Genomic DNA, 25,478 nt, shown 5'->3' on the forward strand with positions numbered 1-25,478 from the left:
CATCTGAGCTTCTGGCGCAAAAGTGCAAAGGGTGAGAGTGTTGGTGAGGTTGAAGATCGGAGGAAATCGACGGAGGAAAGCTGCTCTCCGCATGGTGAATTCTATTGGCTGTCCGCTTACTACAAACATCAACATTGTTAAGCTACAACCTACAACTATCTACTATCATCGACAAAATCATTATAATCAAGTGTTCGTCTGAGTATTTCTAAACGACTATCAATTAGCTAAGAAAAATTATTTATCATATCTCACTTCAGTACCTATTATGAACCAGTCAGCACGAATGTCTCGAAATCACATACTCCAGATGAGAGCCGACTTACGAAAAACTTTCCGAATGATACCACACCTCCCTGGCTTTAAGCTGTCCGCTGATGATCTGTTGCTGGGCAGAAACTGCCGCCTCGCTCATATCATGAGACATGGATGACGGACCACACGCTAATAGCCCAATCGTCGCATCTTCCTGGTCAGCAATAAGATCCTTAGTGGTGACTCGGAGATTGGGCTGGCCTTTATAAAGGTTGACGTTGAACATATCGGTGATGGATGGATCCTGAGAGTCGCCAGATTCTTCATTGTTCAGCTGGACTGTCGTCGAACCCTGTGCTTTTTCGAGATCCGAGCGATTATTTACGGTCTCCTCTTGGGACCCGGACTCTCCTGTCTCGTGGATATCGACTGATATACCAGCAAAAGCCTCTTTAGACAGTGGATAGCGATGGGCGATATCTTTTAATGCTTCAATATACCATATCCGCGTGTCTGGTTCGCGTGTGGCAACGATTACTTTCAGTCTTCTGTTTGCCTTTCTAGTGACGATATACCTCTGCAAGATATGTTCAATGACAGCGAGAGTGAAACCGGCACCAGCACCGCCGCCGACTGCTAGTGCGCTGTCAGAGAAATTTAACTGTGTGCTCGGAATTCCACCGTACGGCCCGTCCATCAGCACTGGGATCTCAGTGTTGGGATGTTTTATCGCCTGCGCCATCAAGAATTTCGTATCGCCACCTCGCGGTCGGATGTAGAACACCAGCTGACTTGCCTTTTCCGCCGGATCGGTATGAGGCATCGAGCAAATGGTAAATGGGTGAGCGGTTAACACGTGCATTATGCCACCAGCTAAGAAACGAAGATAGATATGCTGTCCCACTGTCCACCTCGCCTTCCTTGAGTTGATCGTGATTTTTAGTGTACCGTTGCTTTCCCGTTGAAGACGCGCTTCGTGGCCGACACCATACTCGAAATATGTCTTGCATTGCGAATAGCACCAGGACAGAGTGTAAAGAACAGCAGTGGCGATGAAGTAATCCCACGAGGACAGGGTATAGTCGCAGTGGAAGAAAAAGAAGACGATGAATACCAATGCCGCTATAAAATGGGTCGATTTGAAGAATTCATAGTACCGATTACTGTGCCGTTAGCTTGGAGTCTACGAAATAGGGGCGGGAGGAAATACCGAAGCCATGGGATAGATCCAAATGTGAGCCACGCTTGTGCAAGCAATGCCACGACTCCCGTTACCCAGAGACCTCCGTCATTCCATTGTTCCACGATATCACCCATCTGAATGTGATAGACGATGAAGGGGAAGGTGTGTACCAGAGCGAGAACGAACATTGCCCAGGCAGCCCAGCTATGCCAGTTGGTTAATAACTCGTGAGAGATTCCCGTTAGTAACGTGATTGGACTCGCTTTCGCTGCCAGCATACTGTCTGGTCAGATACATCGTCAAGCGGACAATTTGGGCAGTGACTTACTAAATGAACGGCATACAGGCCAGTGCCATGAATCCAGAGCGAGTTGCAATCGGGGGAGAGTTTCCATAGTTGATTTCCATCGTGTTGGGCCAGTAGTAAGGACGAGGAGCGAGAGTCATTGCTAATCACGTTACTCATATGCTCACTTTCAGTTTCAACGTCAGGCATACCGAGGAAATAGACAACACCAACCGCCGCCAGAAAAAGGGCGCCAATTGACTGGGTGCTGCTTCCTAGAATCCACAACTTCTTATAAGACAATGTTCGAAAGACTGCCATCAATCGCGCCCATCCGGAAAGTCGTTTCCATGATCGCGGCGTGAACAGCCGTATCAACCGAGCCATTGTGAAAAGCATGATGGCAACCAGGAAAAAGGCTACTGTTGGTAGGCTGTAGCGATGATCAGCTTCGTACCAGAATACCCAGTATCGGTGTTTGTAGGCACATTGCTCAGGGGTCATGGTACACTCTCCAGGGTCGCGAGAAGAGTGTAACATGACAGGTGAGGTGAGCCATGGCAGCATCGGCATCTTGACTTGTTACTTGCTAGTAGTCTTCCTCAGATGTGTCGCATGCCGCGCACGGTTTGCAGGGCCCTCTGGTATATAACTAAACAGCTTTCAGCGTGACTGAGCAAATCCGAACAGATTACTACCCACCGCCAAGGGACCTAGACTGCCATTTGAGAAGATTTATCTTCACGGATACTTACCTGGGAGTCTCTTAAGACGCATTAAACTGCACTAGTAAGACTTTTCCACGCTGAGACGTTCAAAGCGTTGAAACACGTGGTACGCGAGCCCTAAGAGAGTGCAGAAAAAACTATGTGGTTGGTGGTATGGAGCAGTTGAGCGCATTTGAGAGAGTTTAGTCGGGGTTAGTACATTAGGGCTATTTCTCACCATGCTAAGATACGAAGCATCGGCTTATCAAGCAAATTTGAGCATATTAACAGAGGATATTAATCGAGTAGACAAAAGTTGACTCTATTCATTCATTCAATTATTTATTTATTTATATTCTTATTCCGACTCCCAACTCGGGGAATAAGCTACGGTAGCATTTTACCTACAGCTTTACTTTTCAACCTAGGATCATATACATCCTAGACAGCCAAATAGTCAAAATGGACATGTCAGGAATGGCCATGACCACCACCGCGACGGGCATGTCAATGCCCTCGTCTACATCCTCTTCCACCTCCTCTGACATGTCCGGCCATACCATGTCCATGGTAATGACATTCTTCATTTCTGCTCGGTCATCACTATTTACCACTACATGGACACCGACCAATGACGGGCAATACGCCGGTACCTGCATATTTCTGATTGTTCTCGCAGTTATTCTCCGTTTCCTGCTTGCACTTAGACCGATCCTTGAGTCGAGAGTTTGGAGCGATCATGCTCGGATACATGGCGGGGGGCATATATTACATGATAGTGCACAGATTGAGCAGCAGTCTATAAAGGCGGGAGGGACGACGTCGGTTAGGCAAGTTAGATATGATCTTTCAAGTCGGTGGGCTGGTTGGAGGGTTAACGATGCTGCTGGACGTGCTACCTATGATTTTTTGGTTGCCGGGGTTGGTTATTTGCTGTAGGCTATTCAACTTCCTTTGCTACTAGGATACGGAGGCTAACTAATGATTATTAGCATGCTAGCTGTCATGACAATGAACGTTGGATATTTTCTCTCGGTACTTGCTGGGATATGGCTGGGAACGTTTATACTCGGAGGTGCTGCGGCTGACAATCAGTGGGCTCATTGCTGAGTGTGTATCATTAGGAAGAAAGTACACCCAGGTAACTTTACTCATGGTATTCGATTTGAATGTTCTACTTCAAGCTTCGGCCTTTCTATGCACCAGGTAACACGACTTGATCAATCTATAGGTAATCCGTAGGTAGATGTCGCAGAACCACTGGATCCTTCACATATTTCTAACTCTGGAAGTAACTAAGTTAATTGGTGGCTCATGGTTCCTGTCGCCGTCATATACAATGGATGGCAATATGCCTTGACGCCACCACTGCTAGTTATCCTCTGTGGGAAGTTAGGGTTAAGAGTGCCACTTTCTGTAAATCTTATTTCACCTCTACATCACCTATTCAAATTCACTATTCAATCGCCGCTCCTTTTTACACTCACCAATGCAGACTTTCTATCTAGGTAACATCGGCTTGAAGCATTACGTACGGGACAAAAGTCATAGCCATGTCTCACTTTTGATATGGAAGGTCGTCAACTACCACTTATGGTGGTGTCAGTAATCTTTTTTGTTTTGGCTAGCGTATTCGTCGCCCTCTATTTGATTTCCTGCATATTTGTGGTGAAGCGGCTCGGAATAGCTGACTACTTGATGTTGCTGGCATGGGTAGGTGTCCTCTTCCTGAAAGCGAACGGTGTTTTATCTACTACTAACGGAGTAGCCGTTTTACTACATTGTATTAATCCTGTCATGCAGATCATCGATTTTGGCTTTGTCTTTTCACTCACATACGCCGTGGGGAGGGGATTTGGACGACATGGCCATGATATCAATGCGGAAGATACCATCGCAATCAACAAAGCTATCTATGTTTACAACATTCTATATGTAGGTTGTCCTCTTCTATTAGTGCTCAGCGCACCGGGCTAAATATCTAGGATCCAACATCAATGGCAGCTAAAAGCTCAATATTGGCCTTCTTTCTAAGGCTTACTCGCGAGAAGAAAATGTACTACTGGGCCAACTGTGCCATTCTTTTCATTATCAATGGCCTGGGTTTGGTCCTGACTATACATCAAGTATATCAGTGTCATCCGGTCTATGAGGTCTTTCGTCTAGAAGCTCAGACCAGCGAGTCTTGCACCAATGTATTCTTATCGGCCCTCGCATCTTCGCCGTACAACATATTCACCGATGTCGCCATTCTTGTCATTCCCATTCCTCTTTTGACTCGAATTCACTTGCCATTCAGACAGAGACTGATTTTAGTCTTCACTTTTGGTGTCGGAATTTCGGTGATTGCCATAGATGTCGTCCGCTTTGCTTCCTTCCAGACTACAGCCCGAGATCAGCTTGTAAAACTGAATTCATTTCACACAGAGGACATTGGCAATGAAGACTATACTTGTATGCGTGTTGGCTCTGCTCTCATTGACCCGTTTCTCTCCTCTCCCAATACCCCGATCCTATCTTCAGTAAACGGACAGCCCACACTAACTGGATTGATGTTAATAGGGTATGCTGCCTTTCCAATGATGTGGTCAGCGGTGGAGGTGAATACGACAATAATTTGCGCATGTGTCCCAAGCCTCAAACCTCTTCTAGCTCGATTCACCCCTTCTCTTATCGGTCAGCCTAAAGGCACTCCTCCAGCTGAGCCCGTTAATGATGAAAGAGGCCATACAACGAGATTTGATAATCCACAAACCGTTACTGGGGAGATGATGGACATCTTGACAGGCGGAGAAACACAACAGGGAGGTCATGTTACGGCAGGTTGGGAGATGCGTGAACGCTATCCGTCGAATATTAAGCTGCTTAACCTCTTGAACCTCAGACCGACAAAAGTCCTTAAGTTGAATACCAAAGAATCTATTCCTGCATTCACGATGGTCACTACCCTCTTTTTCCTATGGGGATTTGCTTACGGATTTCTGGATGTGCTCGGTCAGAGATTTGGGCTAGCACACCTGGGCCCGCTGCGTACGGCCGGACTCGAGGCCTCACACTTTGGTGGATATCTTGTTATTCCACTCACAGTTGGTCTTCTGGTGTTGAAGAGAGCAGGTTTCACAACCTCGTTTATTACAGGTCTTTACATCTACGCTGTAGGGGTTCTACTCTTCTGGCCAGCTGCGGTCACCGTTTCTTTCCCGATTGGTGTCCTATCTAACGTGATCATTGGTTCTGGACTGGGAATCTTGGAGATGACTGCAAACCTTTTCATCTCAATCTGTGGACCGCTCGAGTACGCCGAGATTAGGCTTTGTATCTCCCAGGGCATGCAGGCCGTCGGGGAGTTGTTGTCACGGCTATTGGTTAGCAGAGCTATTCTTGTGGACGTTGATCGAATAGACGATGTGGTTAGTTTACAGTGGACATACCTCGCCATTAGCCTTTTTGTCATATTGCTTGCTGTGTTATTCTATTACATTCCGGTGCCCAAAGCATCCGATGATGAGTTACAGGAGCTTAGTGACTTACGAGAAGCAAATAGAGCTCAAGTACGAAGAATTCCTGTTGTTTATTTGACACTCGCATTAGGTGTATGGTCACAATTCTTCATGGAAGCCGGGCACGAAGCAAACGTGGTCGGCTCGAAGGACATAGTAACGGGCAGGTGAGTTGAGCTTCGCTCTTTAGTTTAGATACTTTCCTATCTGGTACTAATTATTACACACAGAACCCATTTATCATCTGCTTCGGACATTGAATCCATCGGAGCTACATTACATGGTGTTTCTCGGTTTACCGCGGCTTTCGTTCTGTGGAAATGGTCAAAGCCACGGTGGGTACTCCTAATTACGTCTATTTTCTCGATTGCGTTTGCAATTGCCTGTACTGCAACAACCGGAAATATGTCGACTATCATGTCTCTTGTTATATGGCTCACAGATGGTCCGCACTATCCTATTATCTTTGCGATTTCGTTACGTGGAACAGGAGTTCATGCAAAAACCGCAGCTGCCTTTCTGGCCGCTTCTGTTGTTGGAGCTGTTCCTGGTCGGATGATACGATATGCAGCATCATTATCCATTGGTGATGCCTCGTGCTGTGTTGTTGTTGCCTTTATGAGTGCAGGGACGATTTTCCCTATCTATCTAACATTGTCCAAAGCTGCAAGGAGGCAGGTTGATCCGATCAAAGATGAGTACCTGAAGTGAAAATTCTCTTGGATTTTTGGCTCGAAGTCTGTCAATCACATCATATCCATTATATCATTGATCTTGTTGAACAAGGCAAAATGGTCGAGATTCTTCCCACAGGTCGACCTGTCTGTTACCTAGATAAGGTTCCACGAACACGTATATTGAAGGCCATCAATCAGGTATACCTAGGTATATTCAGACATTCAGTAATAATAATGCCAATTCTGTAGACGGCAATACATCTTCAGAATCGCATTGTGTTTTCAAACACATCTATCAGACTTATAGCCCTACTGACGACCTCCTTGCATTCCCTGGTGACAGCAAATCACTCATTGACTTCTGTGAAGCGCAATTTCCAGAACTGCCACCTTTCGGATGTGAAGTCTGCTTTCCCTTTATACAGTGGACCGCCTTTCCATGATTGTGCCGTATCCTTGTCAATCCACTGATCATCAAGATGTTTGAACAACGTCCGCCCGCACCACAGAATCCACTGAGCTGCATCAAGCAAGTAGGCTCTGCGTATTCCTTCTGTCTTATCCTTCAGTTAATCTTCGAGGGCATCAGGCATCGCCCATATGGCGTATGTTGGATCCGTTGGGAAGATACGGTGCTCGTAGAGATGGGCTACGAAAGACATATAATTCACAAATTCCCCAGGATCCTCATTCTCAGGTCCTTAAATTTGTGGTCAGTTCGAGATTATATACTCATTGGCATGTGCAGCTATTGTCATTGCTGATCCATTGATCAACGCCATTGGTACTGGATGGCTTTTAACCATTGGTGTAATCCTATGTTGGTTGAGTAGTCTTGTTCTTATCCCTATGCAATACAGGGCAGAGCCATAGAGTAAGGAGATGGCAGAGAAGATCCTAAGACTCAACCTATAGCTGGGTTTCGAAACGAATACCAGAAAAGAGAGACTAGCATGTTCGTATACATAGATCTCTGTCTTTGATAACGATCAAAATAACCCTAATCGTAGAAGTATATCCCTTGAATATGATTGGGCAACGTTGTCTGCTCCACTCTTCAAGTTGTTCACTATCCTCTAACTCTTTCCTGTAACCCATCAACACAGCAACACCGGCATAGCATGTTTATGCTGAGCACACCGACCACGATGCTCGCTACATGTATATAAAACAACACGATGCCTCCATTCCCTCCACCACGAAACAGCATGGCATTTTCCAATCAGCCTGGTCCACTTGGCGCAATAGCCCGGTTCTGGGAGCGGACATATGCCGCTGATTATGTCGCGTTGGGATTTGTCGCGGCTGGATTTATATTAGTGAGTTGAATCTAGTCAAGATGAGAGCGATAGCTGACGATGGTGCTTTAGATTCAATTATTTGTTACACCGTTCCATCGAATGTTTTATTTGGACAACATGGCTATTCAGTTCCCGTTTGCGAAGTCAGAACGAGTTCCCATGCGTACGTCCTTTCCTATCTAGGATCGCTTCAATTCTAACTCGTGGTAGCATGGTCAATTGTATACTCGGCCGTCTTCCCTACGCTCGTCCTCCTCCTCTGGGCACTTATAACACGCCCATCCGCACACAAACTCCACGTCAGCTTTTTAGGGCTGGTCGTATCTTTGGCTGTAACACCTTTCCTAACGGATATCATTAAAAACGCTGTTGGTCGACCACGACCGGATCTCATTGATCGATGCAAACCCGAACCGGGCACGCCAGAACATAAACTCGTCACATTCAGTGTGTGTATGCAGGCGAACGAACACATTCTACAAGAAGGGTGGAGAAGTTTCCCAAGTGGACACAGCAGTTTTGCGTTTGCCGGGTTGGGATTTTTGTCTTTGTATGCATCCCGCCCTCGCTGGACGCTGCTTAACTAATTGAGACTAGATTTCTAGCAGGCCAGTTGCACGTCTTCCGTCCACGCGCCGATCTCGGTCGTTGCCTATTCACATTTATCCCCACATTAGGCGCTCTCATGATCGCTATATCCCGCTGCGAAGATTATAGACACGATGTGTGGGACGTCACGGCGGGCGCAATACTTGGATCGAGTGTGGCATATTTCACGTATAGACGGTATTATCCATCTTTGAGGGATAAACGATGCCATGTACCGTATGATCTGGCGGTAGTCAAAGGAGTGGAGGGATTCACAAAGTTGACGGATGATGAGGAGCGATTATTGGGTGTTCGTGATGGATCGGGGCAGGAGGGACTTCCTATGCATATGGACCTACCACGAAACTAGACCATACGTCCACATTCTTCCTACTGTATACAATAGTATAAATAAGTCCAAAAATGCATTGATACGAATATATACAAGATCCCTCTAGTCTACAACTTGGCCTTTGTCTGCGACTTCTTGAGAATAGGATCAAGCTTTGTGGCCTTCATGATGTTTCCCTTGATCTTGAGTTTTCCCCCCATGAATAGTCGTTGCGCGTTCGCTTTTCCGGCGACGAGGCTGGCGAAGTCTTCATCGGAGAGGACGAGGGTTACTAAATCACCATTAATTAGTATACACTCTTGAGTATCTTTGTTTTGGAGTGCATACCATCGGGCTTTCCGCCGAGTCCCTTGCCAACCTTACCCTCGTTCTTAAGATCAATGTGCCATGAAGCTTCCTTGCCGGCGGAGTTGGTGAGTGTGAATCCGTAGATGCCAGCGCCTTGTTTGATGGCGTCTTTGCGGTCATTTTCGTTGGAGAGAGCCTCGTTAATCGCGTCGAAGGCGCCGGAGGCAGGGAACGAATCTATAGAAGTCAGTGTCGTTGTCGGAGCTAGGAGTGTTGCGAACGTACCGTCTTTAACGGACATGTTGGCGGGTGTGAGTGTATGTAACGCGTTTGTAATATCCAAACAAAGTCCTGAAAAGAACAAATTGTTAAAATGTAGTTCGTTCCGATAGGGACACGTTCAAGTATATAACTTGATTGTCAGTTGGGAGATGAAGAAGATCAAGTGTAAGGATGCGACAGACGAACCTCGGCAGATAACTTGTGATGTAGGATCGTCAAGGACTTACTATGTTAGTTCAAAGTATCCAACAGAGGAATTTCGGCCAAGTCAAGAGCAAGGATGAATCGTTGCGAGACTAGCGAAATGAAGCGAAGAATATGGAGAAGTCGTTCGTGACGTCGGGGGAGAACATGTGATTATTTCCGAAGGCTTGGCTGCCGAGGCTGGCTTACTCCTACAACTACTTCGCACACAAAAAGACACTCAGTAGGATTTGATTCAATTCAACAAAAGAAAAGAAAAGAATGGCTACACAAGTATAGGCGATTGAACCGTCTTGTGCAGAAAATCATGATTCTTCCAAAGTGTCCTCTTTGACCGCGCCCAATTACTCAGTCCCTCACGGAGAGTCCTGAAATTCAGGTTCGGTCGATGTACCGGCTCCTCTTCTAATAACATCGCAGCAGTTGACGCATACAGATCGTTATTAGGCAGTACTTCTGTCGTTTTGGTGTGTCTCTTCTTCTTCTTCCTTTTCCGTCTCTTGTGTTGTTCCGGCGGCGATGATTCACCAACCAAGGGGTTTGCGCTTAAGACGAGCGGAACTTCCATGACTTCGACTTCAGGTTGCTGCTTCTCACCCCAGGCACCCTCATACTCGGCGCTCGATAGCGTGCGCCAAGGGATAAGTGCATCTTCCCACGTACCACTCCGTAGCGAGACATTCTCAAAATCAAACTCGAGTAACGAGTGACGATGCTCGGTTAGGAAATCCGAGACCTGCGATGCATCCAGAACCGCATTACCCAAGACCATATATTGTAAATGCGGAAATTTCAACGGACGTAAGTAATGTCTCGTCTTAGGACAAGCCTGTGACCTCGCCGCCAATTCACAGAGAGCCGGCTCTGTGGCTAGAGACAATGGACTCGGTCCCTTTCCCTTTGTATCCGTCCAGTGAAACATAAAACTACGCAAGGCATGAAACTGCTGTAAATACAGATGCAAAAATTTCAAATGATCGGTTGCCTGACCTTTTTCGAACGGGAAAGTGTCCATATGGATGTCGAGCTTGCGAATACGAGTCCATCGTTTACAGCTGTTCGGTAATGAGCCCATACCCGCCATCGGACACAGGTATTGGATGCCACCGGGATGGATGGGGGTGAGTGACAATTCCTCTAGGCGCGGGAGGGGTGCTTGTTCAATTGCGATTCTCAAAGAGGAAAGTGCATAATCGACCACACTGCGACGGTAGCGATAAATGGGGTCTTGACCGGCACAGTTCACTCGCAAATGTTGCAGGGATGGCATATATGTCAATGCACATGCGAATGAGGATACGTTCATCGCCGCATGAAACAGAGGTGGGTATTGCTTGATAAGTAGGTCGGTCATTTCCCAAGTTCCATACGTGGGCTCCGTCGGTCCTCTATTTGTAGGCGTAGCATTTGCAGGAGGAGTTGGACACCGTGCCAATGGTGTAAAAACAAAACTAACCTCATCCCCAGTCCCTGGATCCAGCAACGGTGGTAAGAATGTCTCTGCAGTATGCTCCATGACAAAAGTCACGGTTCTAATATGTCCACCAATGCGTTCTAGTGCAGCCATGCGCGCCGGTTTCGTAAACGTACTGCTTCGAAATGTGATTGATACATCTCGGAATAAATGGCGGGATGTAGTGGCAGCAAAGTCATGACAGACCAGACGTAGGTCTTTCAGGGTGGAGGTGTCTAGCATAGAGAGAAGACAGTCTCGGGTGAGATCTGTGTACCAGAATTTTGAGAAGGATTGAGATGGCATTGTTCCTTTTTCTTCAGGTTGAGTAGTGGTTAGGGCTGTGAAAAGGTTATTACCCGGATAGGAAGGTGGGATGGTATCAACAGGATATAGTCAAGAAGCGAATAGGAGAAAGAAATATTCCGGATATTTCTTAAGGATATGCAATAGTCGTGAATCAACATAATCTCGTCATATCATCAAAAGTATATCATAACAAGCATGAACTGGTTGTGCGAGGCGGAACAAGTCCAACCTCAACCTCAGAAATCGGGCATGCCATATATGTATTCTACAACAAATAGAAGTGAAGCTCGCTTATCCCACGCCAAGCAATATCGACGCGTCAAAGAGACCTCAGTTCTTGAATAACCTTTCACAAAATCCACGACATCGCGACTTCAACTCGAGAGTCGATAGAGGAAATGGAATTGCTTCGGCCAACCCAATCACATCCCGCGTCTCGACAGGAAAAGATGGAAAAATCAACTAAATGGTGAGTCATATTCTCCGAAGAAGAAGAAGCATCGACTGCAGCGAGGGGAATCATAGGAAGGCATCCTATAGGTCGGGTGAAGAGAAAAAGTTTCACGCCGAGATGGGAGATGCATTAGTCGATGGATTTTCTCTCTCTAGAAACGAGGTTCCCGCATGAAACGGAACGAAACGAAACGCGATATGGACGAATAAGAGGTGTTGACTGTTTAAAAGACAAGATTGAGGTTGAGACGGTGAGGCGAGATGCAAGACGCCGACCAATCAGGCAGCAAGAGATGCCTGAGACGTTCTGTCACGGGAAGCAGACGCGAATCGACGCGTCTAGAGCGCGTTAAAACGCGACACGAGATGCGAAATGGGCCAATCAGATCTTAGTATTCACACGAACGCGATTATGAGTCAGCCAGTGGACACCTTAGGCAATAAATTCAGTATCCTACTCGAGCGAGCCAACTTACATGAATGGTGGAATTAAATACTTGATTTGAAAATACTACAGCGAAATATGAGCGAATCACTCATCTAGCAAGAAAGTATCCCAAAACTGTTCAACGGTTTTGGCAAATCACGCTAGAATGCGTTCCTAATCTAGTAAGAGAACAAAGCAATAGAGTCAGGGTAGACACTCAGGTTGTCCGAGTACAAAGCAGCACTGGTTCCGTTAATAGTGATCATGTTCGTAGTTCCCACAGTCTGGTAGCCATAGACATTCAATCCGGACACAGAGCCATCGACACGGAAAGTCTCACTCTGGCAGTTCTCGCCGTTACCGACGTTCGAGCAAGATGTGCTGTATGAGTTGAAAAAGCTGTACAAACCGAGACCGTACATAGTGATGTCTTTGCTGTTGGTGATGTGTAGGCCAAGGGCATCACAGTTTCCTTCAAGACAGGTGCTGAATTCTGGGTCGGACCAGGGGCTGGATGTGATAGATTTGTAAGGCCCGGAGGTGGCATCAGGCTTGGGTTGGTAGTAGGGTGTTTCGGTTTGGAAGTAGCCACCTACAACGTTGGAAGCACCGTTGAATTGGAATTGGTAGAGTCCATGGTGCTCAGAGCCGGTGCCCCACCTGCAGTCAGTTAGTACGTTTCAACAGACAACGCAGGGCGGCTTACATTTCAATGTTGCTGCCCTCCACAAGAACACCGCGACCAGTGTAGATTGACGTCTGGGTGTTAGCTGGGTCCTCGATGTCATGATCAGCAGTCCAGAACCAGTTGTTCTCAAAGTAGACATTCGACGCGTCAGAGGTAATGTGGACGTTCAAGAAAGCAGCCTGACAGTCACTTGAAACATCAGCAGTGGTTGGACACTGGCTAAGCTGTAGGTTAGACCCTGCCCAGCCACCAATCTGCGAGTGCACATCCCATGCACCCGAACCCAGTTCACCAGCGAGGTTCCATTCAATGAGGATAGCGCCGGCAGTGCCGCCAATGGTACCAACACGCATATCCGACCATTCGACAGTACCCTTATCGCCGCTCTTGCCAACTTGGACAACAGGGTAAGGGTGGGATGCATCGGAGAACTTGTCACCGCTACCGGCGATGATAGGGTAGCTTTCTCCGACAACCTTGGATCCAGGAGGGAAGTAGATGGTGTCGGTGACCAAGTAGATACCGTAGTCGAAGAAAACAAGAGATCCACTAGAGGCCGCAGAGGAGAGAGCCTTATTGATGGCAGCGGTGTCGTCAGTGGTACCGTCACCAGCAGCGCCAGCACTGCGGATGCTGACTACTTGGTCGGTAGTATAAGACTCATACTGGGGCTTGGCCTTGGTATAGTAGTTGGAAGTGCCAGAGGCAAGGAGAGCAGTGGGACGAGACGCAGCAGCGTATGTTCCGGAAAGAGTGCTGGGTCCGGTAGGAGAATATTCGTGACCCTGACCGTAGCTGGCAATAGTCTTAGAACCTCCTTCAAGATAGGTAGTGCCGCCAGGTCCGGCAACGGCAGTAGTCACCGAGTCCAAAACAACATTCTCTAGGATCAAATTACCTGCGCCGGCGGGGTCGCCATTAGAGGTCCAGGAAGTGTTAACGAATGTTTCAACGTTGGAGATGGTGCTGTCGATGATATTCACGCCACCGACGAGTTGAGTGCCGCCGGATGTACTGAACGTAATACCATATTTACAGTTGTTGATATTGAGTCCGACATAGGTCCAGCCCCAGTTCCAGAGCTGAGTGATACCGGTAACGGCATTGTTGATGGTAACGTTGCGCATGGTGAACTGTTGGTTGCCGATGTTGAGACCCTGCAAACCACCGTTGACAACCACATCGCCAATGAATCCAGCGGACCCTAATCTGTCAGCCTATCTTCAAACCACTTGCGCCTCTGTTCGCTTGGATAACATACCGTCCTCAATGAAAATACCCGTATGTTGGCTGCCATCGTCAGCGTTCAAATTGACGACCACGTTTTGCAGGCTAGTAGCCTGGGACGTGGGCCAGTGAATACCAGTGGCTGCAGTACTGCCAGGAATGTTGGTCATGTCAATAACCAAGTTGCGAATTTGACGCAAGAAAACATTAGTAGAAATCCATCCTTCCTTGCCATTGGGTTGGTATTGGTCTCCATCAATGAGACCAATTCCGGCAAAGTTGGCGGTGGCCTTAAGAATGGCAGGACTGTTGGGGTTACCAACGAGTTGAGTAAAGTAGTAGTCAATAATAGGAGAAGAGATCACATAGGTGCCAGCGGGAAAGTAAACAATAGCGGGAGTCTTGGTGGTTGTGCTGTTGGAAGACGGTGCTGTCCGGTCACCGTCGCTGATGGCCATTTGGATAGCAGCCGTGTCATCAGTAGTGCCGTCACCTGTAGTTTACTATGAGCGACGTATCTAAATCACCAAGCATAGTTGCACTAACCGGCAGCACCGTAGTCCCTGACATTACGGAAAACAGTGTATCCGCTCCCAGCAAAAGGGGCTTTCCCTTGATGGTCGATATCGGCCAACCAATAAGCGGGATCAGTTGCGGCACCGGCAGCTTTGATGGGTGCAATAGAAGGCGAAGGAGTCGAAACTGCCACCGAAGACGATGCACTTGGTGACGGAGGGGATCTCTTATGAGTATACTGAGGAAACGCGCTCGCGCCAGCGACGAGCAAGGCGGAAGAAAGAATGGAAGACCAATGCATGATTCGCCGTTTGCACATAAAGGAGTGTATGGGTGATATGCAAATGGGAAAAGCAAATTGGATTGTCGGATCGAACCCTGGCCGGGCTGGCCCTTTTGTAGGTTAATGTCGAAGCGTGTCGGGTGGCTGCCGCTATACTGTAGTAGTTCGGCAACGCCATCCACATTCCTTTGGCGTGGGCAACCCATGGTCATCAAGGTTGCCTTCCACGATCGAGAGCCATGTGTGGAGCAGAGTTAAGGTAGCTCTTATTCGTCGTATAAATAGATCAGCTGCCGCTGAAGTATCGGACTACCGATGTGATTGGGCTTATTGAAGGCATGATTCGGCTTCTCCCCGTCGCCGTGATCTGTGTTGACTCCACTGTCCAAGGACTGATGGCCTTGCCATAAGCCGTTTGACGTTCCATTCTGCTATGCGCTCCGTACTGGGCACGTAGCATTGTTAGTAGCGCTGCCCCTGAGCGTACCTGGCATTAGTGAAGAGAAAAGGATGGAAGTGAAGATAACCTAGGTAGAGAGGGTGGGGCCGCTAACTATAATCTGCAATCTTTGTGTGGTATTCGCTCTTTGGTGATGATCTCTATATTTGTAGATGACTCGTACAATGGCTCGAGACTTGGTCAGCCCTCGGCTTGACATGGTTGGGCTCTTCTCTACCACACTATGCCATCCGGTATTTCTCAGGTGATACGAAGCTGCAGGAAACAGGAGTCAATATTGGCAACTGGAGTAAACACCTCGGTCTGGTCGATCGACAAGTCGTATCATCGGGCCGGACTAGGATCACATTGTTGCTGATCATGGCCTGAACCGTTTAAGATCAAGGGATTACTGGCTGCTTATCATCTTTTTGCTTGATTTCGTACCCCAAACTAAGTCCGGAGTAGTCGCCGAGTCTCTTGCACAGACCGACGCGGATCGGATTGAAATACGTAGATAATTTGTTTTATTTAGCAGAAAAAATACGCATTATCATGCCTTTGTGCATTTATATTACTGAAGAAGGAAATAAAAAGAAAGTATATTGTCGGACCGGTGTTCTGGCCCCAAGATCCGGATGGATTCGGTCCCGGGCTAGTCGCTGCTAATTTAGGGGTCAATCTATCCCATTGCAACGGTACGAAACACTTCATCTGATTGCAGGAGTCATGTTCACGTATTGGATTTCGAGATCTCGGCATAATTACACTCATATGTCGATGTGATTGGAACAATAGCATAACATACCGTGATAACTATATCGACTAGTAAGAGTAGATTGAATTGTCGTCTTGATAAGTGCAATAAACGCGTACCCTAGAATCCGCGCGAAGGATTTTATACATCAGCAGGATCGAGAAAGTATGGTCCTTCATTAACAGGATAAGAGATCCGGTCCGAGGTTGCACTACAGCAGCTCGTGAGATTTGTATGTCGTGGTGGGCAACACGAGATGGCGATTCTTCACAAGCGTCCTGTTGATTGCAACTTACTGTTTACTTCCTAATCACTAAGTACTCTCATGGTAGTACTGGGATAAGACGATCTATTTTATATGATGTCTTTTGCACATGTGAGATAGTCAGTCGGTTATTTCTGTTCCACGTGTATTGTTCGTGTGCGTCTGCAATACAGTTATGCTGTCTATAACGACCGTAATCAATCTCGGCTAAGCTGTACCTCGAGGTAAGTCTCTTTAAACAGCACGTTTAGCCTATTATTTGAATCGAGAAGGCTCAGGATGTTAGGACCCAGAATGAAATATCTCGACGATATGCTGGCTATCAATTGCCGACAGCCAGCTAGGTACGTCTTTGCGGTGTGCCCACCGGCGTGGGGGAACATTTAGTTTCCATATAAAAATTGTCTCCCCCGCGTTTTTAATATGCGTTTGTGCGGAGTTGATCATAAACATTTGCGGAGAGAGCGTTTCTTCTGTGTTCTTACCTTCTAGCGCGAGAAGCTCTGGAATAATTAGCTTCTACAATTGGCTATTTGGTAGCGATAATTGCCTAAATGGAGATCATTTATCCAGAGTTTCTTCCACTGCTTGGAGTATGGAGTCGGCAATCGATTGCAATCAATTGCTTTCTCCACTCGAACTAGACGAGGACGAGAGAATCAGGACATGTCTGCTTTCAACCACGCTTGCGATCTCAGAAAATCGCATTAACTTTCGGCTTCATCCTGAGTTTGATGACGCTGATGAGAAGAAAAAGTTCCAAGTTCTGCCGTGAAATTAACCGGAATGTTTTGACTTAAAAAACCGAAGCATTCCGTTCGTGAATTGGAGAAGAGAAACTTGACCATCACGTTCAAACCTCTCCCTCTCACACTACCTGTCGAGGTACGCGGCCTATGTATATACATACCTAACACAGAAATCATTCGCCATGCTCGTCAAAAAAGCTGCGGTTGTTTCCCTCATCCCAGCTGCCTCTCTTGCAGCTACTAGCTCTCAAACTGAAATCACTATTGATCTGCAATCCCGGTACCAGTCCGTGGACGGCTTCGGCTGCTCACAGGCCTTCCAACGGGCAGAGGATATCTTCGGGAAATATGGCTTGTCACCAAAGAATCAAAGCTATGTTCTCGACCTCATGTTTAGTCGAGAACGCGGCGCAGGCTTCACCATATTGCGCAACGGTATCGGGTCGAGTAACACGTCGACGAGCAATTTAATGAACTCCATTGAACCTTTTAGCCCCGGTGGTCCCAGTAAACCGCCTCATTACACATGGGACTTTTATAACAGTGGCCAATTCCCTCTGTCGTTGGAGGCCAGAGCGCGAGGTCTTCCCTATATCTATGCCGACGCGTGGTCCGCACCTGGGTATATGAAAACAAACCAGGACGAAAACTGGAATGGTTATCTCTGCGGAATTGAAGGCGAGTCATGCCCCTCCGGGGATTGGAGACAGGCCTACGCCAACTATTTGGTGCAGTACGTCAAATTCTATGCAGAATCCGGAGTCAAAGTCACACACTTGGGATTCTTGAACGAGCCTCAGGAAGTCGTTTCCTATGCAAGTATGGGTTCGAACGGTACTCAGGCCGCTGAATTTATCAAAATTTTGGGTCAGACCCTCGAGCGGGAAGGCATCGATATAGAACTCACATGTTGTGATAGCGTGGGCTGGAAGGAGCAGGAGGATATGATTCCTGGCTTGCAAGTCATTGGTTCCGATGGCAAGAGTGCCGAAGATTATCTTTCAATCGTTACTGGCCACGGCTACTCTTCAGCTCCAACATTCCCCCTCTCGACCAAACGACGCACTTGGCTAACCGAGTGGACGGATCTGTCAGGAGCTTATACTCCATACACTTTCTTTGCTGACGGTGGTGCAGGTGAAGGTATGACCTGGGCGAATAACGTCCAGACTGCCTTCGTGAATGCCAACGTGAGCGGGTTTGTCTACTGGATTGGCGCCGAGAACTCGACGACGAACTCTGGCATGATCAACCTGATTGATGACAAGGTCATCCCTTCCAAACGTTTCTGGTCATTGGCTTCATTCAGCAAGTTTGTCCGGCCCAATGCAGTACGTGTTGGAGCCGTTAGCACCAACCCCTCGGTTACTGTGAGTGCGTTCGAAAACACGAATGGGGTCATCGCCGTCCAGGTAATCAACAACGGGAGTTCGGATGCTTCCTTAACGATCAATCTGGGAAAGACGAACAGAGTAGCCAGGACTGTCACACCATGGGTCACCAGCAATGATTACGATTTGGAGCCAATGAGCCCGATCAACGTTAAGGGAGGATCGTTTTTGGCCACCGTACCCTCCAGATCTTTGACGAGCTTCGTCACTGAGTGCGGGTGATGATCTTGTAATTGTAGTTCCGTTACTCGACAGCTAGAAAAGAAATAGTGATGGGGCCTTTGCCCTCCGTTTCATGACATCTTGCAAGAACATTGCCATTGTATCGACTTATCCTCGCTGCTCATTAATCGGAGTATCCGTACTACGTAATAAATAACTATTCCCAAATAAGTATAGCCCATACAGGCCACCACTTTCGGAGTTTTTCCCCACGGGACCTTCTCCTTCCATCATCAGACAACATCAAAAAGACAAATACCATTCTGCTGCTAGCCTGGAATATTTCCAATGGGAGCAAAGACTTACGAAGGAGGCGATCACCACGAGGATGGTAAGCAAAGAGTCTCCTCAACTTTCCACAGTCTGATACTAATTCATCTAGCAACCAATGTGCTTTCGACCAAATCGAATGCCGTTGGCGGCAAGCCTCGTGGAGCCAACATGCTGGAAGACGGAGACGGCGAATTCGGAAGCGACGACGACGACGACGGCGGTGATGGGCAAGATTCATCCTTGGCCATGGTAAATCCCGATGATGCTGCTAAGCCGAAGAAGAAAAAACGTAGCAAAAAGAAGAAGAACAACAAGAAGAAGTCCGGTGCTGGTGCTCAGCGGCAGACTTCTCCTCCTAGGGTTCCGCTTTCTCAACTCTTTCCGGATGGGAAATATCCCATTGGACAGATGGTGGAAGTTCAAGATGAGAATCTCCGTCGTACTACAGATGAAGAATTCCGCTATCTTAGCCGCGGGACTATCACCGATGACGAGGCTCTCAACGACTATCGCAAGGCCGCCGAGGTTCATCGTCAAGTCCGTCGATGGATTCATGAAACCATCCAACCCGGATCGTCCTTGACCGAACTGGCGGTAGGCATCGAAGATGGCGTGCGTGCTCTGCTCGAGCATCAGGGACTAGAGCCTGGAGATAGCCTCAAGGGTGGAATGGGATTTCCCACTGGTCTGGCGTTGAACAATTGCGCTGCGCACTATACACCTAATCCGGGTCAGAAGGATATCATCTTGAAAACAGACGATGTCCTGAAAATCGACTTTGGTGTGCATGTGAACGGCTGGATTGTCGATAGTGCCTTTACTGTTACTTTTGATCCTGTCTACGACAATCTGGTCGCTGCAGTCAAAGATGCCACCAATACTGGTCTAAAGGTTGTAACTTCCCCGTATGCTTCAATGGTCGGTTAGCTAACTCTCTTAAGTGCGCTGGTGTGGATGCGCGTGTAGGTGAGATTGGAGGCTTCATTCAAGAAGCCATGGAAAGCTACGAGGTTGAGATAAATGGCAAGGTGTACCCTGTTAAGTCTATCCGCAGTATTACAGGACACGACATTCTCCGTTACAGGGTCCACGGAGGCAAGCAGGTGCCTTTTGTCAAAAGCAACGATCAGACGAAAATGGAAGAGGGTGAAGTGTTTGCGATTGAGACTTTTGGTAGTACTGGCAAGGGCTACTTGAGGGATGGTGTTAGTGTTCGTCGTGACTTCGTGATTTGATATCTAGCTGACTAAAATATGTGAAGCCTGGCGTTTACGGCTATAGTAAAGAGCCACATGCAGGAAACGTTCATCTGCCGCTCGCTTCGGCACGCGCGCTTTTGAAGACCATCAATCAGAATTTCGGCACCATTCCGTTCTGTCGCCGTTATCTTGATCGTCTCGGAATCGAAAAGTATCTTCTGGGGGTAAGATGCACATACTTCGAACATTGAGTACTTCTTCGTGACTGACTGTTACTTTTTGACCTGTAGATGAACAGTCTTATTTCTCATGGGATCGTCCAAATGTATCCGCCCTTGGTTGATATTGCTGGTTCTTATACCGCCCAATTTGAACATGTACGTATCGGAAATTGTGCAGAGAAAATCAAAACTGACATCTAAACAGACAATCTTGATCAATTCTTCCGGAAATGAGATCATCAGCCGTGGGGATGACTATTGAGTCAACGCCTACGAGCCAGGAGTTGCCGCTGTCACTTTTCTTGTATCCAACTACAATCGCTCCTTCGATTGATGTTTATGCCGCTTCCTCGGAGCCCAGTGTTTCAGACAGTCAAGCAACGATATGCTTTTATCACTTGAACGTGGGGTTCTGGAACCGCCAAGAGGGGATTATATGGTAGTAAACCTTTATTGAGAAAATCCAACTACTTACACTCGTTTTTACTGTGACCTACCTGTAGTAAATCACTTATAGACATAAATATCAACCTATTGCTATATGGTGTAGCGAAATCTCCAGTGCTCAAACCAGCAATCGATCCACGCAATAACAAAGAGCTGGAAAGCGTCTCGTGATAATTTCTTGTTTATGAATTGCCCGAGTGTGACTTCATTGTCTTCTGTACTTTCACTGTAAAGAAATTTAGAGACAATGTACCAAAGATACCATGTCCGGCTCCATTCATGATCTCTGCAAAAGCTCCTTGATTCTGGATAGTTTCTCGCGTAAGCGAAGGATCTCGTTTGCATTTTCATCTTCCTGATCGTCATCTTCCAAGGCCTGCGTCATGGCGGCCTTTAGTAAAATCTGATATTTCGGTTTATTGAAAACGCTGAAATGATCTTGCTCTTGTCTTTCCGTGAGGTGGCTAATCTCAGAAACTCTGTATTCAGCCGGCAAACCCAACGAGCTTTCAATAAATTCAATCTGGTGTTCAAATGCTTGCACAATGATCTTCAGATATAAGTACCCCTGAGGGAGGGGAAATCCTCCCATCTCAAACCCAGGCTCAAATCTGACCTTGGCAGCTTCGTTGGGAAAATCTCGAAGGACAAAGATCAGACGGGAGAATATAACGTCAAACATACGCACAAATAACAAATAAGTACTTATTATCATTAAGATCGTGGGTTTGACAAGGGTGTATTTTGCGGGGGGAATGTTGTAGAAATCAAAGGATCTCCCCTCGTCTTTTTCTTTCTCGGATTCGTCCGATTGCTTAGATGATTTGGTCCACACTTTGACAATATCAACGAATTCTGTCGTACTCCGTAGCAGCATTCCAACTGGGTTTTCATCTAGTCTTGATCTGCTGGGGCTTTCTTGAGTAGACTCCGAATCATGACCTGTGCGTTCATTGACATCTACCATTGATATTCGCCACGGAGGAGGACAGGATTGGGTTTGTAGAAGTAAATGAGACTCGACGAGGAAGTGATTCAGCCTCGACAGCGCGAACAGTGGGTTCTTAGCGTATAAAAACTCAGGGTCTAAAGGACTCTGCTCTTCCCCGGAACTTTGTTGCGCAGAGTCTCGCGGTGTTGGAGGGTAAAGGTGAGAGATGCCTAAAGGCGTAGGCTGGTCAGGAACACCCTGTAGTAGATCGTGGCCGGCTGATTCAGAAGGCGGGTTTAGGAAGGAGAACAAGTCGTCCATCGTAGTAGAAAGGCTTTCTGTTTGTACGTCGCACATCATTGGATCCCAGGACTGGGGATGAAGATACGTCGGAGAATCAGACTGTGGCATGTCTACCTTTGGCGATATTGCCTGAGGAAACACATTTCGTTGGCTGGGAGACGTTATTGCGTCTACTAAATGTTGATTATTACCAAGAATCTTCTGGTTGGTATTCGAAGGTGCCCATAAGTGAGAATGCTCTATATGATGGTATAGAGGCTTTCGTAACGGCCGCCCCAATGGTTTGGCGTTGCTTGTCATACAAACAACTCTGGCACGAATGCACCGAATACATGAGGCGCCGTTTTCACGACGACACCGCAGTTTCTGGTCTCGACACCGGTCACAGGCTGACCGCTTTCCACTATACATGTTTGAGCAAACAAGCAAGAAAAGTATGGAAAAGATAGTGTAGAAGGGACGACGTTGGAAGTTGTGAAGAGATTCGGAGTTGGTCTGTTTAGGCTCCGAATCGTCTCCGATTAGCCAATCACGACCTAGATAAGTATCCGAATATTGAGCCCTAATTTGTATCTGGAAGACTCAGTATGGATACAATAAATCTTCAAGGGGGAATATAAAGTGTTTCTGTTCGCTAGATTTTGTATATTAAAATCAAATGACAATAGACCAGGGAAGAACATTCGTCTTATCTCTCTCTATCTAACAGTAATACGATGTCTAGTGATCAGGATCAGGTTGCTCCTGTCAAGGAGCAAGCCTCAATTCCCCCTGAATCAGCAGAGCAAGCAGTCGTTACCTATCAATCGCCAGGCAAAAAAGGCTTCAAGTTCTGGGCTGTTATTGCGACCTTGTCTATCGCCGGCAACCTTACTGCTCTCGAGGCAACCATTGTGTCAACTGCTTTGCCAACGATCATCACTGAGTTGAATGGCGCTGACAAGTATATATGGGTTGCCAATGCTTATTTATTATCCTTGTAAGCCTATGATACATCGATATATTGGAATTATAAACTAATCTTGTTACATCGAATAGCACCGCACTACAACCAATCTACGGCCAATTAGCAAATGTATTTGGAAGACGACATCCAATGCTAATCTCGACAGCGTTCTATATACTTGGGAGTGGAATATGCGGTGGTGCCAATAATATTGAGATGTTGATCGCAGGCAGAGCAATACAGGGCATTGGAGCTGCTGGACTAAACGTTCTCATCGAAATTGTCGTTTGCGACATTACACCTCTCAGAGAACGAGGCCTATATCTTGGTATTGTAATGGGGTCAATTCTGTTTAGCTCTGGTCTTGGTCCCTTGTTCGGAGGACTTATAGTGCAGAACACCAGCTGGAGATGGGTGTTTTATTTGAATCTTCCTATTGGCGGAGTTGTATTGGTTGCAATGGCTCTTTTCCTTCAAGTGAAATTCGACAATAAAATGGCATTCACGCTAAAAAGATTGGATCTTGGTGGAAGCATCATATTCGCTGGATCCGCAGCATCTATTTCACTCGCTCTAGCCTGGGCCGGTTCGGCATACTCTTGGTCATCGGTTCAAGTGATACTCCCCCTTGTTATGGGCTTCGTTGGATTAGGATGCTTTCTGATGTACGAGAGTTTTCTTGCTGATCCTATCATGCCACTTCGCCTGTTCCAGAACCGGACATCACTTATAGCGTTCTTTCTCACATTCCTCCATGCCATTGGCGTTATGATGCCGCTCTACTTCCTGCCAGTTTATTTCCAGGCTGTTCTAGGCGCCAGCCCAGAACGCTCGGGGATTGATCTACTACCTACCATCCTTACGATCATACCATTTGCCATGACTGCTGGGGTTCTTCTGCAACAGTTGGGGCGTTATAAGCCAATTCACTTCGTCGGATCTGCAGCTCTAGCAATATCATTCGGTCTCTTCTCGCTATTAGACGAGAACTCCTCGACTGCAGCATGGGTACTATTTCAGATGTTAATGTCCGCCGGCGCTGGTCTCATCATCCCCACGTTACTTCCAGCAGTGCAAGCCGAATTGACTGACGCAGATACCGGGAGCGCAACGGGGACATGGACATTTATTCGAAGTTTTGGAATGACTTGGGGGGTTACAATTCCATCCACAATTTTCAATGATCGGACAAGCCAATTGTCTGCTCGGATACAGGATCCAAGTGTCGTATCTCTGCTTACTGGTGGTCAAGCGTATGAGCGCGCGACGAAAGAATTTGTCAATTCAATAGCCGATCCCACTGTAAGAGCTCAAGTCATCTCGGTATTCGCAGAGAGCTTGAAGAGAATGTGGCAAGTGGGCATTGCTTTTGTTGCCCTTGGCTTTTTGGTGGTCTTGCTGGAGAAGGAGGTTCCATTGCGGAAAGAATTGAACACGGAGTACGGTATTGAGAAATAATAAGAACGCCCTTAAGAAGTGTCTAATATATGTACGATTAATTATATCTAGCGAAGAAGAAACGTTGGCATATATAGTAACTCATATAACCCTAACCCTAATAAATATATACCTAGAGATAAATGTGGCTTAGTGCATGAAGCTAAGCTATTTCCAGTATTTGCCCCCTCGGAAGGCGCGAGTTGCTCAGTGCGCCGGTCAGACCTGCCTCAGAGCTGAGGGAAGGCGCGGAAAAAAAAAAAAACAGTTCAAGAAGAACATCGACAGTCTCCAGCATCCAACAGACAAGCACAACAGCGTGGACTGCGAATCGGCACATTCTATGTATCATTTTTAATTTTCGATTCCTTTCGCTATCGGTCCATAATTTTTTCCCGCCGGAATTATCTCGACGGCTCGTTGACGTGAGTTTGCTCCCGCGATTGGTGTTTTTCAGCGACCATCCGTCATCATCAGAATAGCTCTAACCATCGCGGCGAAGCTATTTCAGTCGAGTCGAGGTCTTTTTTCTTTGCAATATAATAACATCTTCATCCAAGAGTCGTTGTTTATTGCGATTTGCCAGCACAGTGGACGCCGAAGATTCATATTCGTGGGATTGTTCTGTGCGCCGACGGATTGCATTTCCTCCATCGATCGAATCCTCGATTTATGCTGCGCGTGCATCGCGACGAACAATAGATTGCTGTCAAAACGTATTTTAGCACCATTTATTTGATATCTTGCATGTCGAAACGATACTTTACTGAGAGTAGCAGCGCGTCGTATTGAAGGACTCAGTCGCCTCATCCATCCCTCGTGTTGTATCTGGGAATCCATAGCTGGCGCAACTGACGACCAGAAGTTATTAAAAAAACAAGGAGGGGCGAAAATTGGATAGCTTCACAACTGTGGATTG

General features: G+C 47.0%; 10 protein-coding genes across 13 annotated transcripts, besides 2 other annotated features; 5 read left to right on the forward strand and 5 right to left on the reverse strand.

The window, feature by feature from the left end:
- Positions 1-182: 182 nt before the first annotated feature.
- On the reverse strand, positions 183-2,312 carry TSTA_112110 (ferric reductase transmembrane component, putative). 2 transcript variants are annotated; one of them, XM_002481323.1, is made up of 6 exons: positions 1,937-2,312; positions 1,767-1,887; positions 1,466-1,717; positions 831-1,418; positions 327-768; positions 183-263 (listed from the first exon to the last, which is right to left on the reverse strand). In XM_002481323.1, the coding sequence occupies exons 1-5, from the start codon at positions 2,295-2,297 to the stop codon at positions 747-749; spliced, it is 1,344 nt and encodes a 447-aa protein (XP_002481368.1). In that variant the 5' UTR covers positions 2,298-2,312; the 3' UTR covers positions 183-263; positions 327-746. The 2 variants fall into 2 exon arrangements, with proteins under 2 accessions (XP_002481368.1, XP_002481367.1); XM_002481322.1 differs by having other exon boundaries at positions 327-1,418.
- A 442-nt stretch (positions 2,313-2,754) lies between these two features.
- Positions 2,755-2,785: a microsatellite.
- A 108-nt stretch (positions 2,786-2,893) lies between these two features.
- TSTA_112120 (uncharacterized protein) lies at positions 2,894-6,960 on the forward strand (the record flags this gene model as incomplete). Its single annotated transcript, XM_002481324.1, has 7 exons — positions 2,894-3,366; positions 3,556-3,572; positions 3,732-3,939; positions 4,060-4,366; positions 4,417-4,885; positions 4,994-6,098; positions 6,162-6,960. The coding sequence occupies 7 exons, from the start codon at positions 2,894-2,896 to the stop codon at positions 6,640-6,642; spliced, it is 3,060 nt and encodes a 1,019-aa protein (XP_002481369.1). The 3' UTR covers positions 6,643-6,960.
- Positions 6,961-7,707: 747 nt separating this feature from the next.
- Positions 7,708-8,867, forward strand: TSTA_112130 (PAP2 domain protein; the record flags this gene model as incomplete). The annotated part of the gene is made up of 4 exons (XM_002481325.1): positions 7,708-7,927; positions 7,979-8,072; positions 8,120-8,459; positions 8,507-8,867. The coding sequence occupies exons 1-4, from the start codon at positions 7,787-7,789 to the stop codon at positions 8,865-8,867; spliced, it is 936 nt and encodes a 311-aa protein (XP_002481370.1). The 5' UTR covers positions 7,708-7,786.
- Positions 8,637-9,717, reverse strand: TSTA_112140 (lipid transfer protein, putative). 2 transcript variants are annotated; one of them, XM_002481326.1, is made up of 4 exons: positions 9,647-9,717; positions 9,423-9,488; positions 9,177-9,374; positions 8,637-9,120 (listed from the first exon to the last, which is right to left on the reverse strand). In XM_002481326.1, the coding sequence occupies exons 2-4, from the start codon at positions 9,436-9,438 to the stop codon at positions 8,957-8,959; spliced, it is 378 nt and encodes a 125-aa protein (XP_002481371.1). In that variant the 5' UTR covers positions 9,439-9,488; positions 9,647-9,717; the 3' UTR covers positions 8,637-8,956. The 2 variants fall into 2 exon arrangements, with proteins under 2 accessions (XP_002481371.1, XP_002481372.1); XM_002481327.1 differs by having other exon boundaries at positions 9,606-9,717.
- A 171-nt stretch (positions 9,718-9,888) lies between these two features.
- On the reverse strand, positions 9,889-11,382 carry TSTA_112150 (uncharacterized protein; the record flags this gene model as incomplete). The annotated part of the gene is made up of 2 exons (XM_002481328.1): positions 9,889-10,549; positions 10,580-11,382. 2 exons carry the CDS (start codon positions 11,380-11,382, stop codon positions 9,889-9,891), a joined length of 1,464 nt encoding a protein of 487 aa, XP_002481373.1.
- An 809-nt stretch (positions 11,383-12,191) lies between these two features.
- On the reverse strand, positions 12,192-14,997 carry TSTA_112160 (glucan 1,3-beta-glucosidase precursor, putative; the record flags this gene model as incomplete). 2 transcript variants are annotated; one of them, XM_002481329.1, is made up of 5 exons in its annotated part: positions 12,192-12,226; positions 12,315-12,925; positions 12,972-14,157; positions 14,215-14,673; positions 14,727-14,997. In XM_002481329.1, the coding sequence occupies 4 exons, from the start codon at positions 14,995-14,997 to the stop codon at positions 12,445-12,447; spliced, it is 2,397 nt and encodes a 798-aa protein (XP_002481374.1). In that variant the 3' UTR covers positions 12,192-12,226; positions 12,315-12,444. The 2 variants fall into 2 exon arrangements, with proteins under 2 accessions (XP_002481374.1, XP_002481375.1); XM_002481330.1 differs by lacking the exon at positions 12,192-12,226 and having other exon boundaries at positions 12,280-12,925.
- A 2,374-nt stretch (positions 14,998-17,371) lies between these two features.
- Positions 17,372-18,876, forward strand: TSTA_112170 (endo-1,6-beta-D-glucanase BGN16.3 precursor, putative; the record flags this gene model as incomplete). Its single annotated transcript, XM_002481331.1, has 2 exons — positions 17,372-18,559; positions 18,602-18,876. 2 exons carry the CDS (start codon positions 17,372-17,374, stop codon positions 18,800-18,802), a joined length of 1,389 nt encoding a protein of 462 aa, XP_002481376.1. The 3' UTR covers positions 18,803-18,876.
- Positions 18,877-19,037: 161 nt separating this feature from the next.
- On the forward strand, positions 19,038-20,982 carry TSTA_112180 (methionine aminopeptidase, type II, putative). The gene is made up of 6 exons (XM_002481332.1): positions 19,038-19,133; positions 19,185-19,966; positions 20,017-20,280; positions 20,337-20,498; positions 20,565-20,651; positions 20,701-20,982. The coding sequence occupies exons 1-6, from the start codon at positions 19,091-19,093 to the stop codon at positions 20,755-20,757; spliced, it is 1,395 nt and encodes a 464-aa protein (XP_002481377.1). The 5' UTR covers positions 19,038-19,090; the 3' UTR covers positions 20,758-20,982.
- Positions 19,351-19,396: a sequence feature (GA-rich).
- A 135-nt stretch (positions 20,983-21,117) lies between the features above and the next one.
- TSTA_112190 (uncharacterized protein) lies at positions 21,118-22,332 on the reverse strand. Its single transcript, XM_002481333.1, has 2 exons — positions 21,885-22,332; positions 21,118-21,797 (listed from the first exon to the last, which is right to left on the reverse strand). Exons 1-2 carry the CDS (start codon positions 22,282-22,284, stop codon positions 21,220-21,222), a joined length of 978 nt encoding a protein of 325 aa, XP_002481378.1. The 5' UTR covers positions 22,285-22,332; the 3' UTR covers positions 21,118-21,219.
- Positions 22,333-22,892: 560 nt separating this feature from the next.
- Positions 22,893-24,580, forward strand: TSTA_112200 (efflux pump antibiotic resistance protein, putative; the record flags this gene model as incomplete). The annotated part of the gene is made up of 2 exons (XM_002481334.1): positions 22,893-23,155; positions 23,215-24,580. 2 exons carry the CDS (start codon positions 22,893-22,895, stop codon positions 24,578-24,580), a joined length of 1,629 nt encoding a protein of 542 aa, XP_002481379.1.
- Positions 24,581-25,478: the final 898 nt, after the last annotated feature.

The sequence above is a fragment of the Talaromyces stipitatus genome, genomic scaffold (genome assembly GCF_000003125.1).
Source record: "Talaromyces stipitatus ATCC 10500 scf_1105507295555 genomic scaffold, whole genome shotgun sequence".
NCBI lineage: Eukaryota > Fungi > Ascomycota > Eurotiomycetes > Eurotiales > Trichocomaceae > Talaromyces > Talaromyces stipitatus.